This window comes from Oncorhynchus keta, chromosome 17, assembly GCF_023373465.1.
Source record: "Oncorhynchus keta strain PuntledgeMale-10-30-2019 chromosome 17, Oket_V2, whole genome shotgun sequence".
Lineage (NCBI taxonomy): Eukaryota > Metazoa > Chordata > Actinopteri > Salmoniformes > Salmonidae > Oncorhynchus > Oncorhynchus keta.
Window position 1 is genome coordinate 51,070,288 of NC_068437.1, and position 20,000 is coordinate 51,090,287.

Genomic DNA, 20,000 nt, shown 5'->3' on the forward strand with positions numbered 1-20,000 from the left:
ATTAAACCTCTCTTTAGATCATTTATTGTGCACTGCTGGTGTGTCCGAATCCAAAAGAGGCCTCAGTCCAGACTTGACGAGGGGAGTTATTTTACTGTAGCACATTTGAATTGTGTACAGTATGTGAGGCAGTATGGGGTTATTGTTATTTGCAGCTCACATGACCTGATTCCAAAGGTCAACATTTCACACAAAGAAACTTTGAGATATTATTATATATCACATATCATTATTTTCTGGGAAAATGTCCGAGCGTGTAACACCCAAATGACACATTTTACATTTCAATCACAATTGCAAAGGCTGTGCTGGTTTCTTTTTTGCTCTCAAGTAAAAAGCAGAGTAGAAACAATGTGCCTAAATGTTATATTTAAATAGTTAAAATATAAATATTGTAAAACATTTAGTTGAAAATATAACATTTACAATGTGAGGAGCTAACGTTTATCTCCGTAACTGACACGAATTTAAAGGCATGTGAACTAATTAACACTATCTTGCAGTCTATGGCAAAATATTAATACAATGTGTCATCATATTATCAATTTCATATCTGAATTCCGGCAGACCCTCCAGAAATAAATATAATTCACCTATACTGAAAAATCACACATTCCCATACTGTTTTCCTCTGCCTCCTCAACACTCTTCCTGCATTCATAGTGTACCTACAATATGTATTCTACACAGAAGATGAAATATAAAAAACAAAGTTCCTTAATATCAAGCCAAAGTGGTCATTGAGAGGTACCCTACCTTTAAGATGTAGAAAAGGCTGAGAGAGGGAGAGAGTGAGGGACTGAGAGAGGATAGGGGGGAAATCATTCAGATTTATAGTTTCTAACCCCTGTGTGAATGGCTCACTAAAATAGACTGCTCTCTGTCCAAGCCACTCTCCTGCTGACGTTTACAAACATTATTCAGGCAGGAAAGGGCTGCAATAAAACAACTTATATGGACTTGGATGTTTGGGCAGTACACTGTCTGTCTGTCGCGTGGTTCTGACGCCACCCATTGGTGGCAAGTTAACATGAAACATTTATTGTTAGAGCCCCTCTAAAACCTTCTCTTGTGGCGTGTCTGTAGACTCCTACAGCATCCTATGGTTAGTTGCCATAGGAGTCTACCCACCTGTCTCAGGGCAACTCTAGGCAATCAAATCCAACCAAATCCAATCAAATTGTATTTGTCACATGCGCCGAAATACAACAAACCTTACCGTGAAAAGTTTACTGACCAGCCCTTAACCAACAATGCAGTTCAAGAAATAGAGTTGAAATAAACTAAAGTAAAAAAAATACACAATAAAATAACAATAACAAGGTTATATGCAAGGGGTACCGGTACCGAGTCAATGTGCAGAGGTACAGGTTAGTCGAGGTCATTTGTACATGAAGGTAGGGGTAAAGTGACTATGCATAGATAATAAACAGCGAGTAGCATCAGTGTAAAAACAAAGGGGGGGGGGGGACAATGTTAATAGTCAGAGTGGCCATTTGATTAGTTGTTCAACAGTCTTATGGCTTGCGGGTCGAAGCTGTTAAAACTTCTTAGGGATAGGGGGCTGTATTTTCATGTCCGGATGAAAAGCGTTCCCAAAGTAAACTGCCTGTTACTCAGGCCCAGAAGCTAGGATATGCATATAATTCATAGATTTGGATAGAAAACACCCTAAAGTTTCTGAAACTGTTAAAATAATGTCTGTGAGTATAACAGAACCTATTTGGCAGGTGAAACCCCCGGGACAAACCATCCAGGGGAAAAAACAATTGAGGTTATAGTATTTCCCAATGTTTTTCTATGGGAAGCACTATTTAATGGGAACCTGGTTGCAGTTCCTATGGCTTCCACTAGATGTCAAGAGTCCTTAGAAATTGTTTGATAGTTTTTCTTTTGAGAAATTAAGAAGTATGGCTGTTCTTTGTAAGTGTCACTCTGAAGGTCTCTAGTATTTTGTTGCGAGTGAACGCTTCACGTTGTTTTTATCCGGTATTGTAAACAGTTTATCCCGTCTTAAATTTGATAGATTATTTATGTTTTAGGATACCTTAGGTTGGATTAGGAACGTTGTTTGAAATGTTTGGACCAAGTTTACAGTTTTGCTACCTCTGTAGTCATTGAATTTAGTTATTTGAATGACCTTTTTCACATGCTTTTTAAAAGAGAGGTTGGAATCAAGTATGATGCCAAGGTACTTAAAATCAGATACCACCTGGAGCTTCTCCCTGACACAGACATCTGGCTCAGTAGCATCTGTTGTCCTCTTTGTGAAGAACATGCAAACAGTTTTTTCACATTGAGATGCAAACACGAGTCACTGAGCCACTTTGTAACCTGGACCATTACAGTAGGGTGTTCCTGTGCAGCTTGTTGTTTGCTCTTTGCATGCACGTATATCACTGTATCATCTGCATACATTTTAACTTCAGACCCAGTACAGACAGAAGGCAGATCATTAATGTACAGGCTGAACAGGAGGGGCCCCAGTATTGACCCTTGGGGCACGCCCACATCATAGCTAAGAGTGGGCGACAGCTCATTGCTCACTCTGACACACTGAGTTCTGCCTTCAAGGTATGATTTCCTCCATCTCAAGGCATCAGGGGAAAAGTTGAACTTGGACAATTTTGTGATGAGAATCTCATGGTTAACAGTATCAAAAGCCTTCCTTGGGTCCAGAAACACAGCCCCAACAACGCCCCCTTTGTCCATCTTGGACTTCACATTTTCCAGAAGAAAGCAGTTGGATGTTTCTGTGGAGTGTTTCGCTCTGAAGCCAAACTGCATGGTGTGTAATATGATTGGGTTGTTGTTGCGGTGGGCAATCAGTTGTTCTGCTACACACTTTTCAACAACCTTTGACACCACAAGTAGACGTGATGTACCACATCACATTTAGGTGTCTTTATGTGATAATTAGCCAACACATCAGACCGCCACCTGTGACCTGAGAACAAGCCAGATAAATCTTAGCGGTGCTTTATTTAGAGTGGGACTAACAGGTGTTAGTGTAAGGTGACAGATTTTGATGTGTTGTAACCCCAGCCAGAGTTCATTCTCTGTGTGAATGCAGTAAGTGGGGTCAATGGTACAAAGGAAATAACCACTTTGATATCCTCTACATTTATCAGGTCTTTGATATCCTCCACATTTATCATGTCTTTGATATCCTCCACATTTATCAGGTCTTTGATATCCTCTACATTTATAATGTCTTTGATATCCTGCATCTTTATCATGTCTTTGATATCCTGCACATTTATCAGGTCTTTGATATCCTGCATATTTATCATGTCTCTGATATCCTGTATATTTATCATGTCTCTGATATCCTGTATATTTATCATGTCTCTGATATCCTGTATATTTATCATGTCTCTGATATCCTGTATATTTATAATGTCTCTGATATCCTGTATATTTATCATGTCTCTGATATCCTGTATATTTATCATGTCTCTGATATCCTGTATATTTATCATGTCTCTGATATCCTGTATATTTATCATGTCTCTGAAATCCTGTATATTTATCATGTCTCTGATATCCTGTATATTTATCATGTCTCTGATATCCTGTATATTTATCATGTCTCTGATATCCTGTATATTTATCATGTCTTTGATGTCCTGTATATTTATCATGTCTCTGATGTCCTGTATATTTATAATGTCTCTGATATCCTGTATATTTATCATGTCTTTGATGTCCTGTATATTTATCATGTCTCTGATATCCTGTATATTTATCATGTCTTTGATGTCCTGTATATTTATAATGTCTCTGATATCCTGTATATTTATAATGTCTCTGATATCCTGTATATTTATCATGTCTCTGATATCCTGTATATTTATAATGTCTCTGATATCCTGTATATTTATAATGTCTCTGATGTCCTGTATATTTATCATGTCTCTGATGTCCTGTATATTTATCATGTCTCTGATATCCTGTATATTTATAATGTCTCTGATATCCTGTATATTTATAATGTCTCTGATATCCTGTATATTTATCATGTCTCTGATATCCTGTATATTTATAATGTCTCTGATATCCTGTATATTTATCATGTCTCTGATGTCCTGTATATTTATCATGTCTCTGATGTCCTGTATATTTATCATGTCTCTGATATCCTGTATATTTATCATGTCTCTGATATCCTGTATATTTATAATGTCTCTGATGTCCTGTATATTTATCATGTCTCTGATATCCTGTATATTTATAATGTCTCTGATGTCCTGTATATTTATCATGTCTCTGATATCCTGTATATTTATCATGTCTCTGATATCCTGTATATTTATAATGTCTCTGATGTCCTGTATATTTATCATGTCTCTGATATCCTGTATATTTATCATGTCTCTGATGTCCTGTATATTTATCATGTCTCTGATGTCCTGTATATTTATCATGTCTCTGATGTCCTGTATATTTATAATGTCTCTGATATCCTGTATATTTATCATGTCTTTGATGTCCTGTATATTTATCATGTCTCTGATATCCTGTATATTTATCATGTCTCTGATATCCTGTATATTTATAATGTCTTTGATATCCTGTATATTTATCATGTCTCTGATATCCTGTATATTTATAATGTCTTTGATATCCTGTATATTTATAATGTCTCTGATATCCTGTATATTTATCATGTCTCTGATGATGTCCTGTATATTTATCATGTCTCTGATATCCTGTATATTTATCATGTCTCTGATATCCTGTATATTTATCATGTCTCTGATATCCTGTATATTTATAATGTCTCTGATATCCTGTATATTTATAATGTCTCTGATATCCTGTATATTTATAATGTCTCTGATATCCTGTATATTTATCATGTCTCTGATATCCTGTATATTTATCATGTCTCTGATATCCTGTATATTTATCATGTCTCTGATGTCCTGTATATTTATCATGTCTCTGATATCCTGTATATTTATCATGTCTCTGATATCCTGTATATTTATCATGTCTCTGATGTCCTGTATATTTATCATGTCTCTGATATCCTGTATATTTATCATGTCTCTGATATCCTGTATATTTATCATGTCTATATCCTGTATATTTATCATGTCTATATCTTGCATATTTATAATGTCTCTGATGTCCTGTATATTTATCATGTCTCTGATGTCCTGTATATTTATAATGTCTCTGATGTCCTGTATATTTATCATGTCTTTGATATCCTGTATATTTATAATGTCTCTGATATCCTGTATATTTATCATGTCTCTGATATCCTGTATATTTATAATGTCTCTGATGTCCTGTATATTTATCATGTCTCTGATGTCCTGTATATTTATCATGTCTCTGATATCCTGTATATTTATAATGTCTCTGATATCCTGTATATTTATCATGTCTCTGATATCCTGTATATTTATCATGTCTCTGATATCCTGTATATTTATCATGTCTCTGATATCCTGTATATTTATAATGTCTTTGATATCCTGTATATTTATCATGTCTCTGATATCCTGTATATTTATCATGTCTCTGATATCCTGTATATTTATAATGTCTCTGATATCCTGTATATTTATAATGTCTCTGATGTCCTGTATATTTATCATGTCTCTGATATCCTGTATATTTATCATGTCTCTGATATCCTGTATATTTATAATGTCTCTGATATCCTGTATATTTATCATGTCTCTGATATCCTGTATATTTATCATGTCTCTGATATCCTGTATATTTATAATGTCTCTGATATCCTGTATATTTATAATGTCTCTGATATCCTGTATATTTATAATGTCTCTGATATCCTGTATATTTATCATGTCTCTGATATCCTGTATATTTATCATGTCTCTGATATCCTGTATATTTATAATGTCTCTGATGTCCTGTATATTTATAATGTCTCTGATATCCTGTATATTTATCATGTCTCTGATATCCTGTATATTTATAATGTCTCTGATATCCTGTATATTTATAATGTCTCTGATATCCTGTATATTTATCATGTCTCTGATATCCTGTATATTTATCATGTCTCTGATATCCTGTATATTTATCATGTCTCTGATATCTTGTATATTTATAATGTCTCTGATATCTTGTATATTTATAATGTCTCTGATGTCCTGTATATTTATCATGTCTTTGATGTCCTGTATATTTATAATGTCTCTGATGTCCTGTATATTTATCATGTCTTTGATATCCTGTATATTTATCATGTCTCTGATATCCTGTATATTTATCATGTCTCTGATATCCTGTATATTTATCATGTCTCTGATATCCTGTATATTTATAATGTCTCTGATATCCTGTATATTTATCATGTCTCTGATATCCTGTATATTTATCATGTCTCTGATATCCTGTATATTTATCATGTCTCTGATATCCTGTATATTTATCATGTCTCTGATATCCTGTATATTTATCATGTCTCTGATATCCTGTATATTTATCATGTCTCTGATATCCTGTATATTTATCATGTCTCTGATATCCTGTATATTTATCATGTCTTTGATATCCTGTATATTTATAATGTCTTTGATATCCTGTATATTTATCATGTCTTTGATATCCTCTATATTTATAATGTCTTTGATATCCTCCACATTTATCAGGTCTTTGATATCCTCCACATTTATAATGTCTCTGATATCCTGTATATTTATCATGTCTCTGATATCCTGTATATTTATCATGTCTCTGATATCCTGTATATTTATCATGTCTCTGATATCCTGTATATTTATCATGTCTCTGATGTCCTGTATATTTATAATGTCTCTGATATCCTGTATATTTATAATGTCTCTGATATCCTGTATATTTATCATGTCTCTGATATCCTGTATATTTATCATGTCTCTGATATCCTGTATATTTATGTCTCTGTGAAACAGCCTATCAGTTACAGTAGGTGGCGCCTAATGAAAATGAGTATCCTGTCAGCATAGTAGTCAGCAAATATACTGTGGTATTGGACCACTTTTTTCAGTGGTTCAATACTAATTTTTTGTTAGATCTTCTTAAAAGATGTCCATTGAGTGCGATCCGTAGTTTTACCTGGTCAGGTCACACGGTCAGGATAGACTCCTGGCCCCACACAACACTAAACTAAACTCCTGGTACACAACCCCACGTGTCTATTGTCAATCACAACATCCCTGATAAAAGCCTTTATTACACAGCCCGTCTCTTCGGGTATGTGAGTGAAGGAATGGCGTCCTCTCGGGCCTGTCGCCAGGCAGGCCTCTTTGAAACACATCGTTGAACAATAGCAACCCTGACCCTGTGACCGTCACTATGTTTGGAAAGGTCAAATTATCCTAATATGTGTCTCATGTCTTCTTTGATTTACAAACGTTGTTAAAAAACATAATGGCTGACTGACTGTTCTCTGAGGAGACCTTGAAGTATAAAGAGAGACTGAATGTGGATACAATGACCCGCTAGCTTATCGCTGAGGTACTCTCTAGAGTAAAATACTTTATAATACCCAGAAGAAGCAAAGTAATTAGTAAGTAAGTGAGTAATTTGTGAGTAATTTGCAAAAGCAGCATCTACTATTCCTGGTGTCCACACAAAATATGAAACATAATACAGTACATAATACAGAATGTAAATAGACAAGAACAGTATGAAACACCGTTCGGGTCGTTGCGTGTCAATAAAGATACACGTCAAATAACACTTTGACGCGCCAAATAAGCTTGTTGACCAATCAGGACCTGAATATGACTGTCACCTAATAATTTAACACATTCATTCATTTTATATGTAGTTATTACACATCGATTACACCATCACTCGTATTTCATGTCACAACGATTCACCGATTCGGATACTATGATGCCGGTAAAGTTTTGTCTCACATAGATGACGCGCAGGCGTTTCCCCAAGTCCTGGACAGTTTATGAGCGCAGGCGTTTCCCCAAGTGCTGGACAGTTTATGAGTGCAGGCGTTTCCCCAAGTCCTGGACAGTTTATGAGTGCAGGCGTTTCCCCAAGTCCTGGACAGTTTATGAGCGCAGGCGTTTCCCCAAGTCCTGGACAGTTTATTAGCGCAGGCGTTTCCTCAAGTCCTGGACAGTTTATTAGCGCAGGCGTTTCCCAAGTCCTGGACAGTTTATTAGCGCAGGCGTTTCCTCAAGTCCTGGACAGTTTATTAGCGCAGGCGTTTCCCCAAGTCCTGGACAGTTTATGAGCGCAGGCGTTTCCCCAAGTCCTGGACAGTTTATTAGCGCAGGCGTTTCCCCAAGTCCTGGACAGTTTATGAGCGCAGGCGTTTCCCCAAGTCCTGGACAGTTTATTAGCGCAGGCGTTTCCCCAAGTCCTGGACAGTTTATTAGCGCAGGCGTTTCCCCAAGTCCTGGACAGTTTATGAGCGCAGGCGTTTCCCCAAGTCCTGGACAGTTTATGAGCGCAGGCGTTTCCCCAAGTCCTGGACAGTTTATGAGCGCAGGCGTTTCCCCAAGTCCTGGACAGTTTATGAGCGCAGGCGTTTCCCCAAGTCCTGGACAGTTTATTAGCGCAGGCGTTTCCCCAAGTCCTGGACAGTTTATTAGCGCAGGCGTTTCCTCAAGTCCTGGACAGTTTATTAGCGCAGGCGTTTCCTCAAGTCCTGGACAGTTTATTAGCGCAGGCGTTTCCTCAAGTCCTGGACAGTTTATGAGCGCAGGCGTTTCCTCAAGTCCTGGACAGTTTATTAGCGCAGGCGTTTCCTCAAGTCCTGGACAGTTTATTAGCGCAGGCGTTTCCTCAAGTCCTGGACAGTTTATGAGCGCAGGCGTTTCCCAAGTCCTGGACAGTTTATTAGCGCAGGCGTTTCCTCAAGTCCTGGACAGTTTATGAGCGCAGGCGTTTCCTCAAGTCCTGGACAGTTTACGAGTGCAGGCGTTTCCCCAAGTCCTGGACAGTTTATTAGCGCAGGCGTTTCCCCAAGTCCTGGACAGTTTATGAGCGCAGGCGTTTCCCCAAGTCCTGGACAGTTTATTAGCGCAGGCGTTTCCCCAAGTCCTGGACAGTTTATGAGCGCAGGCGTTTCCCCAAGTCCTGGACAGTTTATTAGCGCAGGCGTTTCCCCAAGTCCTGGACAGTTTATGAGCGCAGGCGTTTCCCCAAGTCCTGGACAGTTTATTAGCGCAGGCGTTTCCCCAAGTCCTGGACAGTTTATTAGCGCAGGCGTTTCCCCAAGTCCTGGACAGTTTATGAGCGCAGGCGTTTCCCCAAGTCCTGGACAGTTTATTAGCGCAGGCGTTTCCCCAAGTCCTGGACAGTTTATTAGCGCAGGTGTTTCCCCAAGTCCTGGACAGTTTATTAGCGCAGGTGTTTCCCCAAGTCCTGGACAGTTTACGAGCACAGGTGTTTCCCCAAGTCCTGGACAGTTTATTAGCGCAGGCGTTTCCCCAAGTCCTGGACAGTTTATTAGCGCAGGCGTTTCCCAAGTCCTGGACAGTTTATTAGCGCAGGCGTTTCCCCAAGTCCTGGACAGTTTATTAGCGCAGGTGTTTCCCCAAGTCCTGGACAGTTTATTAGCGCAGGTGTTTCCCCAAGTCCTGGACAGTTTATTAGCGCAGGTGTTTCCCAAGTCCTGGACAGTTTACGAGCACAGGTGTTTCCCCAAGTCCTGGACAGTTTATGAGCGCAGGCGTTTCCCCAAGTCCTGGACAGTTTATGAGCGCAGGCGTTTCCCCAAGTCCTGGACAGTTTACGAGCACAGGCGTTTCCCCAAGTCCTGGACAGTTTATGAGCGCAGGCGTTTCCCCAAGTCCTGGACAGTTTATGAGCGCAGGCGTTTCCCCAAGTCCTGGACAGTTTATGAGCGCAGGCGTTTCCCCAAGTCCTGGACAGTTTATGAGTGCAGGCGTTTCCCCAAGTCCTGGACAGTTTATGAGCGCAGGCGTTTCCCCAAGTCCTGGACAGTTTATGAGCGCAGGCGTTTCCCCAAGTCCTGGACAGTTTACGAGCGCAGGCGTTTCCCCAAGTCCTGGACAGTTTATGAGCGCAGGCGTTTCCCCAAGTCCTGCGTTTCCTCAAGTCCTGGACAGTTTATGAGTGCAGGCGTTTCCCCAAGTCCTGCGTTTCCTCAAGTCCTGGACAGTTTATGAGCGCAGGCGTTTCCCCAAGTCCTGGACAGTTTATGAGTGCAGGCGTTTCCCCAAGTCCTGGACAGTTTATGAGTGCAGGCGTTTCCCCAAGTCCTGGACAGTTTATGAGTGCAGGCGTTTCCCCAAGTCCTGGACAGTTTATGAGCGCAGGCGTTTCCCCAAGTCCTGGACAGTTTATTAGCGCAGGCGTTTCCCCAAGTCCTGGACAGTTTATGAGCGCAGGCGTTTCCCCAAGTCCTGGACAGTTTATGAGCGCAGGCGTTTCCCCAAGTCCTGGACAGTGCTGGTCATAAGAAAAGCTAGCTGGCTGATGGAGGCAAGCAGTGTTATTCCCCCCAAAAATAGCAAAACGACAATCTGTTTCAGTAGCTAGCTAACTATCTATATAGGCGTCATCATTTAAAATATCCCTCATTTATAAGAGAGTTCTTATTTGATTATTGTAGTTATTGGATGGCAGCAGGGCCTCCATCATGGCTTCAGCCGATACTCTCACCCTCTTCAGAGTAGGTCTCTTTTGACCCATCAGCTCAACTATCTTCAGATTCAGATTCTCAATCTTTGGCAAATATAGCATAATAAAGTATATTAGATATATAAATAACAAACCCTAGCCTATACAAAGCATTCATAATGTTAATGCATAAGGTAGTGTTTTCCACAGAGTTTGTGTATGTAGATGTTTACATATACATGTAAATAAGTACCTCTTTGTCATTCTTGGACACCTTCATTGCAATGTCATACCTCTCTTCGTCTACAACATTGATCTTATGGTGCAGTTCTCTACACAGTGCCTGTGCAGAACTTAGATAGGATGACAGGCAAAGTATTGCATCCTGTCAATTATGTTCCAGTTAGGCTCATGATTGATTGAGTCAATCAACCCCTGTGACCTATGACCATTGACCTATGACCCCTGGGACATACCTTTAGGTCAACCAGAGCCAAATCAGAAAACTTAAGAGGAGGAACTCTTTCACTCAGAGCCTCTTCTTCTTTTTCTCAGCTACCAGCATCACTCCTGCCTTTTTCAGCAGTTTGGTCTGAAATAACAGGAGGAATATGAATAATTATAATATAATAATGAATGACTTATGCCACTAAGTATCTCCTATCAAATAAAGACATGTTATCACAAATATAATTGATTTCCTAGGCCTCCTGAGATCTCTTTGAATGTGTTTGTGTCTTGTATAGCTGTTGGGATTTTTTAAAGTATTTATTTAACTAGGCAAGTCAGTTAAGAACAAATTCTTATTTACAATGACGGTCTACCCCGTCCAAACCCTAACCCGGACGACGCTGGGCCAATTGTGCGCCGCTTTATGGGACTCTCAATCATGGCCGGTTGTGATACAGCCTGGAATCAAACCAGGGCCTGTAGTGACGCCTCTAGCACTGAGATGCAGTGCCTTAGACCGCTGAACCACTCAGGATTGGGGAAGAAAATAGCTTTAGAGCCAGTCAGCGGGATGCAGCGATCTTCTGCTTTTTCTACGTGAACATAGAGGTTAATTAAGAATTCTTTGAATTATCCCTATATGTCATGTTTACCTCTTGTTTTTGTTTACTGTCTGTTATAATTAGGATTCTCGTTATCTCCTATTTTATTATTTTCTCCATACTGTATCATCGTTTTTTTTTTTTACATACCTGACACGACATCACTGACAAGTTAATGTACATAATTTTACCATAAAACAATGTTTTTTTCCCAGCAATTATGTGTAACAAAATTATGAAATAATAGGTTGATATAATTGATTTTTGCCCCGGTCTGTGAAGAACATGATCGTAGAGAACAATGGAGAAATAAACAATGAGTTAATGATAAAACAGGTTCTGTGCAATAAAAATATCCTTTAAAAACACATCAAAATCATAGGCCTCAAACATGATGGATAATCCTTTAGTTTCCTGAAAAACTGCCAAACGCCCACAATTTACATTACATTTAATTAGATGAAAATAACTAACATTTTCCTTGCATTGAAGACAAATTACAGTATACACATATCTGAACCTAAGAATCAGATCAATTAGTCTGTAGCCACAACTCATCAACTATGGCTTTATTTTTGGACTAATTGCCAAAGGCATCTGCACGTAGAATAGAATACGGTTTCAGCTTCAAAACCCTGTGCATTTCTCCCATATCAAGCCTCTGGTTGAGTGATGCCCATGCAAGCTGAAGCTAAAGATGTGAACTATTCAAGTCATGGTATGCTAAAACGCAGGCACTTAGCCTTTCAATTAGCACCAGGCCATACCTGAATACTATAGATTGTTCAAAGAAATTGAAATATATTTTTGAGAGGCATACTGTACATCTGACCCTATTTCAGAAAGATCTAAAGATCTTTTTTTTAAATCAAATATCTTCTTGTCCAGAATGTGTCTACGTAACAATGGTAACACGACATTAGTCAATTCTGAATATGACATATTAAAATATATATTGATATTCAATATTTCATTTTTAATATTAAATATAGTATAAGAAATATGAACCTGCATGTACATAATGATACATAATTCACTTCATATCTTGATATCTGATCTCAGAGCATGCTCCCATGCCACATTGGATGTTAAACAAACTTACCTTTTTCTCTGCAGGAAGAAAACCTGGAAGAGCGAGCTATTCACTGGTCGAGAACATGATAACTAGGCAATGTGATAACTAGACACAAGGATAACTAGACAATAGGATAACTAGACACCAGAATAACTAGACAATAGGATAACCAGACAATATGATAACTAGACAATAGGATAACTAGACAATAGGATAACCAGACAGTGGGATAAATATACAATAGGATAACTAGACACTGTGATAACTAGACACTAGGATAACTAGACAATAGGATAACTAGACAATATGATAACTAGACAATATGATAACTAGACAACATGATAACTACTGTATGACCTCAGTAAAATGTCATGGCCTCCTGTGAGTGGACAACTCAAATAAACCCACTGTCCTGACGAACCAGGATATAACATCTAAACACTATATCATGAGTGTAGAACTCCCCCAGTCCCCAATGGCAGGTCCCCTACTACACTCCAGTGTTCAGCCCTAGATGGGATGAGAGGATGTTGTTCTGGAACTTGTCAAACACCCACAGCAGCCACCTTTCCACAGTAATAAAAAGTGAGACACCAGACTGCAAAACTATCAAGCTCTATTTATTAAATAGTGGAGTGGCATTTACATTCATATCAAATAAATAAATCACTTCTACACCATTCAATCAAATGTAGCATGTGTGTATAACCAATTCTGTACATTCAGTCAAATGTAGCAGTGTGTATAACCAATTCTGTACATTCAGTCAAATGTAGCAGTGTGTACACCAATTCTGTACATTCAGTCAAATGTAGCAGTGTGTATAACCAATTCTGTACATTCAGTCAAATGTAGCAGTGTGTATAACCAATTCTGTACATTCAGTCAAATGTAGCAGTGTGTATAACCAATTCTGCACATTCAGTCAAATTTGTGTAGGCTACAGCAAGTCTGTACATCAAAATAACCTGGCTTCACTCTCTCAATAGCGATCATATTTTTTTATTGTGCTAAATTAACTGAAAATATACAACTTTTTAGATACTGTACAGTTAATATCATCACATTCCTGGCTCTGACCTGACATATCTATTCAGATGATATTGACAGTTATCCATCCACCTACAGAACTACAATCCCTTACGGAAAAACACATGAATTTGACATGTGAAAACATGATCTCAAGTGAAATAAATGTGACAACATGAGGATGCAAATTTCAACATGTGATGCCATGACACTACACCTGTGATAACATTTGAATGTTTTTCACATGTAAAACTGCAAATTCAATTTTCACATGTGAATGTGTCTTACATGTGAACTTGCAATTCCACATATGCAGGTCCATCAGTACCCCCAACAGAACACATTGTTGTTGTGACCCTGGACAAGCACTCATTGAACTCATTGAGGATCAGTTGAATCAGCGGTGCTTGTCCAGGGTCCCAATAAACATGTGTACTGTTGGGGGTACTGGAGGACCAGGGATGGGAAAGACTCATGTAAAGTAAGATAGAGGTTTAATGCAATGCAGCTTGCCTCTAAGATATAAGAGCAGACTGCCGTGTGTGTGCCTTTTTGTCTCATGAGAACTCCAATCAACTAAGCTATATGATGAGGGGGACATGAGGCAGGAATTAACTATCTGCTACCTCCCACCCTGCACCCTGAATACTGCTTCGGTTTTCAAATCACGCAGAGGGCTTGGGCTGTTGCATAATAGCAACCAAAGCCTACGTAGGTCAGTTTCTAACATTCCATCATTGGTTACTCTGAGAGTTCCCCATATTGATATCGGCCTCAGGCCCATTGGTGCTAACCTTGAAAAAGTAATTCAGATTTTTTTATATTATCTTTATTCAACTAGGCAAGTCAGTTAAGAACACATTATTATTTACAATGACGGCCTAGGAACAGTGGGTTAACTGCCTTGCTCAGGGGCAGAACGACAGATTTTTACCTTGTCAGCTCGGGGATTCGATCTAGCAACCTTTTGGTAACTGGCCCAGAAGTTCTTTGACTCTTGTCATACTGTATACGCTTTTATTTTATTTACGATGAAGACCGTGACAAATTCGATTTTCACATTGAAAATGCAATTCCACATGTGAAAGTTTTTCACGTTAAAAATGCTGAATTTAATTTTCACATGTGAAAGTTTTTCATATGTGGAACTGCAAATTTCACAAAATGTTATTCTCCTCACGTGTGAAAAGTTGGTGTTAAATTATGAACTCTAAATGTAATATACATGGTTTCACATGTGAAACTTCACCTTTCACATTTTTGTTTGTTAGGGAAGTAATGAAATGTTAGGGGGGGGGGGTTAAGGTAAATGGTACGCTGCTCAGCTGAAATAGTGCACAAATCTTTCATCAATAGAAAAATAATGACATTTTACATGATCACTTAGTAGACTTTTCAATATGACCCCAACTGGGAATTGGGCTACGCTGATTTTTCTGCTGCACCACAAAGTTTGTACCATTCTCAGAAACCCCCTACACAATTCATTACCTGTAATGCATCTCTGCATAACGAAGATTTTAGTTATCATTTAATCTGACCATTCTCTCATTGATTTAGTTGACTTATTTCAGCAACTTGAGGGTTTTCTGTATAGTTGTCTGATGTTGGTGAATCACTATGATAAATATAATAGATTTTCTTGAGTGTATTATACAAAGCTAAGATGAACTTAAAGTCCAACGTGTAGGAATACAGGTGAAATCAGTCATTGACACAGACATGGTGGCATGGCAGGAAGGTGAGGACATGTTGAATAATAATGACTGTATAAATAAACATACAGGAGGTTGGGGTGGCACCATACTTGGGGAGGATGGGCACGTGTTAATGGCTGGAGCAGAATAGGTGGAAAGGTATCAACATCAAACACATGGTTTCCATGGTTCTAGCCATTATTATGAGCTGTCCTCCCCTCCACTGAAATAAACATGCACAATATAATCATGTGTGTCAAATATGTAAGTTGAAAACACTGCAACTATTTTGTGACAAATTATTGTATGCAGGGCATCATCACCTGTGAAATCTCACGTGAAAAATATACACACGTGAACATTTGAATCCACATGTGAAACTTCATGTGTTCCAAAACCACATTGGTTCACATGTGAAAGACAATGTGATCACGTGAAAATCCATGTGAAATGTAATGTGAAATATCCTCATATGTGAAGTGTTCGAAAACCACATAGTTTATACCACTTTTACATCTGCAAAACGTGGAAATTTCACATGTGAAATCATGTGATTTTCCACTTGAAATCATGTGGTTTTTACATAAGGGATACTACCAATACATCATAAATAACTGATTCTATCAACACAATTTATAACACAACTATCTATAACATATCTACAATATATAATATCAACAATATTCCCTGTGAACTAGCAAACTCTCATATCACATTAAACAGGGGACACACACGTAAAATTGACATGGTTGACATGATTCTTTATAAAATTCATTTCATATCACAACATGAAATTCACATCTCATCTAGACCTGACCTCCTCTCTCTCTTCTTTGTGGGTTCTTACAGTCTTGGCATACTTCTCTCTTAATGGTGGTACAACCCTGCAATAATATTAGAATCGAGATTAGAGATGAGAATAAGAAATACATAAGGAAGAAGGTTAGTATTTAAGCACTCCTTGACAATATATCATAAGTGCAAAAGACACTTTCCAATGTCCTGAAGCAGGGGTGTCAAACTCATTCCATGGAGGACCTAGTGTCTGCGAGTTTTTCCTTTCAATTAAGACCTTGGCAACCAAGTAAGTGGAGCTATTTACTAATTAGTGACCTTAATTCAGTAATTCAGTCAAGTATAAGGGAAGAGTGAAAACCCGCAGACACTCGGCCCTCCGGGGAATTAGTTTGACACATGTCCTAAAGTGTCATTTAGCTAATGTTGCTAATCATAATCAATACCTGCTTATTTTCCAGCATCAAACAGCTTCTTTCTGCCCTCCATGCCAGACATGGCATCCACATTCTTACGCCAGTCAGTCACCTCTTCTTTCTGAGGAGACCAGATATCATATTATTAGGTTTGATTCGAAAAATACTATCAGATTTCTGTTTTTTCGTGGACCCTTGGAAGAGTATGTGTGCATCCCAAATGGCACCCTATTCCATATATAGTGCACTACATTTGACCCCTATTCCCTATATAGTGCACTACTTTTGACCCATATTCCCTATATAGTGCACGACTTTTGACCCCTATTCCCTATATAGTGCACTACTTTTTTTTACCAGTGAGCACTATATAGGGAATAGGGTGCCATTTGGGACAACCATAGACCTCATTGTTGTCTTAAAACAAACAAACCTTCTCCTCTTCCTTCTTGACTTTCTTGAGGCCGGATGTGAAGTCAGCCTTCATTTTGCCAGTGTCGGCCACGGCTCCCGACAAGGCGTCGGCGGCAGACTTTTTCACCCTCTTCAGAGTAGGCTTCTTCGACCCCTTAATCTCATCGACCTTCTGGGTCAGCGACTTAATCTGTGGACAGCGTTGATGATGTGCTGCTTTTTAGTGTCTGATATTTTTGTTGTGTATTTATTGGTGTTGTTTGTATGGCTGGTGCAATCAGATCGGATCTCCCTTAAAGGGATTAATAAAGTCCAATCTTAGTTTATCTAGCACGTGTCCAATCAGTCAATTGCTATTGCTGTTAATTATTAGGAATACGTTCCTTCTCATGGAGGCACAAGACAAGGGTGTACACTCTCGCCCCTTTTGTATTTAATATAGCTAGGAATGTAATCATTTAATTACTGTAAAATACATTCTAGAAGATGAGTCATCATTGAAAATAAGAATTTGTTCTTAACTGACTTGCCTAGTTAAATAAAGGTCAAATAAAAAAAATTGTGGACAGATTTATGGTTGGGTGAATATATCAAACACAATAACAGAGAACATAGCATACCTCTAAATCATTTTTCCCCACTTTGATTTCCATGTCATATCGTGCCTCATCTACGATATCAATCTTTTTGTGTAGGTCTTTACAAAGGTCCTGCAAAAATATGATATCATGTAGAAAAGACAACCAACAACACATTACAGATAACGATATTATTGAAATGACATATTATTTAAAATATTTAGCCAATCAATTGCAAAAGAAAGAACTTATAGTGTATAGACAATTCTATAAATTCTATATTAGCAGATTTGTTGAGTAAAATATTTTTATGGAGGATTCTCTGCCTATTTAACCACCTCCTAATATGGATGGATATACTGGAATATATTTTATAGCATATATGGTGTATTATAGATATTATAGATATATTAAGAATTATAGATACATTAAGTATTATAGATATATTAAGTATTATAGATACATGAAGTATTATAGATATATTAAGGCCTACCTGTAGCTCCTGCACAGACAGGCCAGACAGTTTGAGGGGTGGGGCTCTCTCATTCAGAGCACTCTCTCTTTCACGTTTCTTATCCGCAAACTCAGCCACCAGCATTATCCCTGCCTTTTTCAGCAGTTTGGTCTGAGGAAGGACAACAGCAGCAGTTAACCCCTGCCAATTTTCCTTCTCACAGAATGACACAGATTTGTGTTTTACACCAACAGTTAATCACTTTTAATGTGGCATTTGGTAAACAGGTAAACAGCTCTTTCCAATTGAAGTTAACACTGCTTATCATGTATTAGAATCCATTCTCAATAAAAAGGTGTAGCTGCACTATCTAGAACCTTAAATAGTACTTTGGCTGTTCCTTTTTGGTTTCAGGTAGAACCATTTTTGATTCCATGTAGAACCATTTCAACTGTTTTCTAAATGTGTGTATGGGTAACTGAGCAGTTGTTCCCATTCTAAATTAGCAGTTGACCGCAAATATTGGTTGTCCATATCCGGCTCGAAGGACCAATAAGCAGCCAGGAAGTTGAAATAAAGGGACAACCTATGGATTCAAAGGGCAGGTCCATGTCTGAAGACCCGGAGTCTTTAACACTCAGGATTCAATGTGTATCCATATTGTAGGGGCACATGCAGATAACTAAGGCCTCCTTGTTTCTGTGAATTCTGTCATCGACCTACTACCGTCATCAACACAGCAAGGCCTGAGAGTGAAACCTACCTTTAGGAGCAGCCGGCGTGTTGCCGAATACTTTGTCTTTTTCTGAAAGAGACAAAACATTTTCACTATAGACAATATACACCAGTGAACTCTGTATATAAGCAACTGCTTTAGATGTGTTGATGTAGATAAAGGAATAAGGTACTCACCGGTCTTTTTCCACCATTGGTAAAAAAAACAATAAGACAAGAGCAGTTAATTGACTGTACATGACATATATTTTGACCAAGCTTTGGATCAAGAGAGGTTAAAGTCACTACTCACCCTTCAGACATGGCTACTGTCGGTCAGGTTACCTGAGGAACCAATTCAAACAAGCGTTACAAGCTTTATGAAACATTTATGCTGATACAATAATCTCCCACAGATCATTTAATGATTACAGTTAGGCCTGCTTGTCTCATAGGACTTGATGGGGACAAAATGTCAGTGTGCTCACACCATGGTCCTCCTGTAGCTCAGTTGGTAGAGCATGGCGCTTGTAATGCCAGGGTAGTGGGTTCGATTCCCGGGACCACCCATACGTAGAATGTATGCACACATGACTGTAAGTCGCTTTGGATAAAAGCATCTGCTAAATGGCATATATTACCATGGGATAATACTTCTCTTTGTTATCAAGGGCAAAGGTTGTGTGAGAGCTCCTGTCTGGCTATATTTGCGTAGCACATTTCTCCCGTGCTTTCCTTTGGCCCAGATAGACATTAAGTAGCAGCTGTGGCCTTGGTTATGCCAGTCAAAGGACTGGCAATAGAAGGCCTGTCGATAGAAGACCTGACAGGAAAGAGGTTTTGGCAGGACAATGAGGATGATCTAGCTGTTTTCCCATCTCTCTCTTTCTTCTGTTTCATTCTGTCTCTGGTAGGAAACAGATTTAATGTGACTCTCCTTTCAGCTTCCGTTGGACATGGCGGCTGGTGTTGAAATATAGCAGAAAGAACCTTACAATACATGGCTGACAGGGAAAAAATCTTGTTGTTGAAATATTTGGATGAAAAAAAACATTTTTTAAAACTATTTTTCCTTACCCTACACTCTTAGAAAAAACTGTTTAAAAATTGTCATTTGGTTGTCCCCATAGGAGAACCCTTTTTGGTTCCAGGTAGAAAGACCCCTTTTGGGTTTCATGTAGAACCCTCTGTGGAA

The 20,000-nt window shown here is 38.6% G+C and overlaps 2 protein-coding genes and 1 pseudogene across 2 annotated transcripts in view; all 3 read right to left on the minus strand.

The window, feature by feature from the left end:
- The window catches only part of LOC118371661 (troponin I, cardiac muscle-like), a 13,851-nt gene extending 12,984 nt beyond the window's left edge, over positions 1-867 (minus strand). Inside the window, exon 1 of the mRNA XM_035757210.2 lies at positions 757-867. The gene's annotated coding sequence lies outside the window, so the exon portion shown is untranslated. The remainder of the gene's footprint in view (positions 1-756) is intronic.
- Positions 868-10,542: 9,675 nt separating this feature from the next.
- On the minus strand, positions 10,543-11,795 carry LOC127908473 (troponin I, slow skeletal muscle-like; annotated as a pseudogene).
- Positions 11,796-13,312: 1,517 nt separating this feature from the next.
- On the minus strand, positions 13,313-18,893 carry LOC118371660 (troponin I, cardiac muscle-like). Its single transcript, XM_035757209.2, has 6 exons — positions 18,855-18,893; positions 18,131-18,262; positions 17,680-17,769; positions 17,079-17,249; positions 16,676-16,766; positions 13,313-16,318 (listed from the first exon to the last, which is right to left on the minus strand). The coding sequence occupies exons 2-5, from the start codon at positions 18,233-18,235 to the stop codon at positions 16,680-16,682; spliced, it is 453 nt and encodes a 150-aa protein (XP_035613102.2). The 5' UTR covers positions 18,236-18,262; positions 18,855-18,893; the 3' UTR covers positions 13,313-16,318; positions 16,676-16,679.
- Between the last annotated feature and the right edge of the window lie 1,107 nt (positions 18,894-20,000).

Bases quoted from the DNA above. Each gene is read 5' to 3' on its own strand.
- LOC118371660 (XM_035757209.2), bottom strand. From the start codon at position 18,235: ATGCTGGTGGCTGAGTTTGCGGATAAGAAACGTGAAAGAGAGAGTGCT. The intron at 17,770-18,130 runs GTAGGCCTTAAT...ATATTTTTGCAG, and splicing joins TGTCTGTGCAGGAGCTACAG to GACCTTTGTAAAGACCTACA. The intron at 16,767-17,078 runs GTTTGTTTGTTT...TGGTCTCCTCAG, and splicing joins TCAAGAAGGAAGAGGAGAAG to AAAGAAGAGGTGACTGACTG.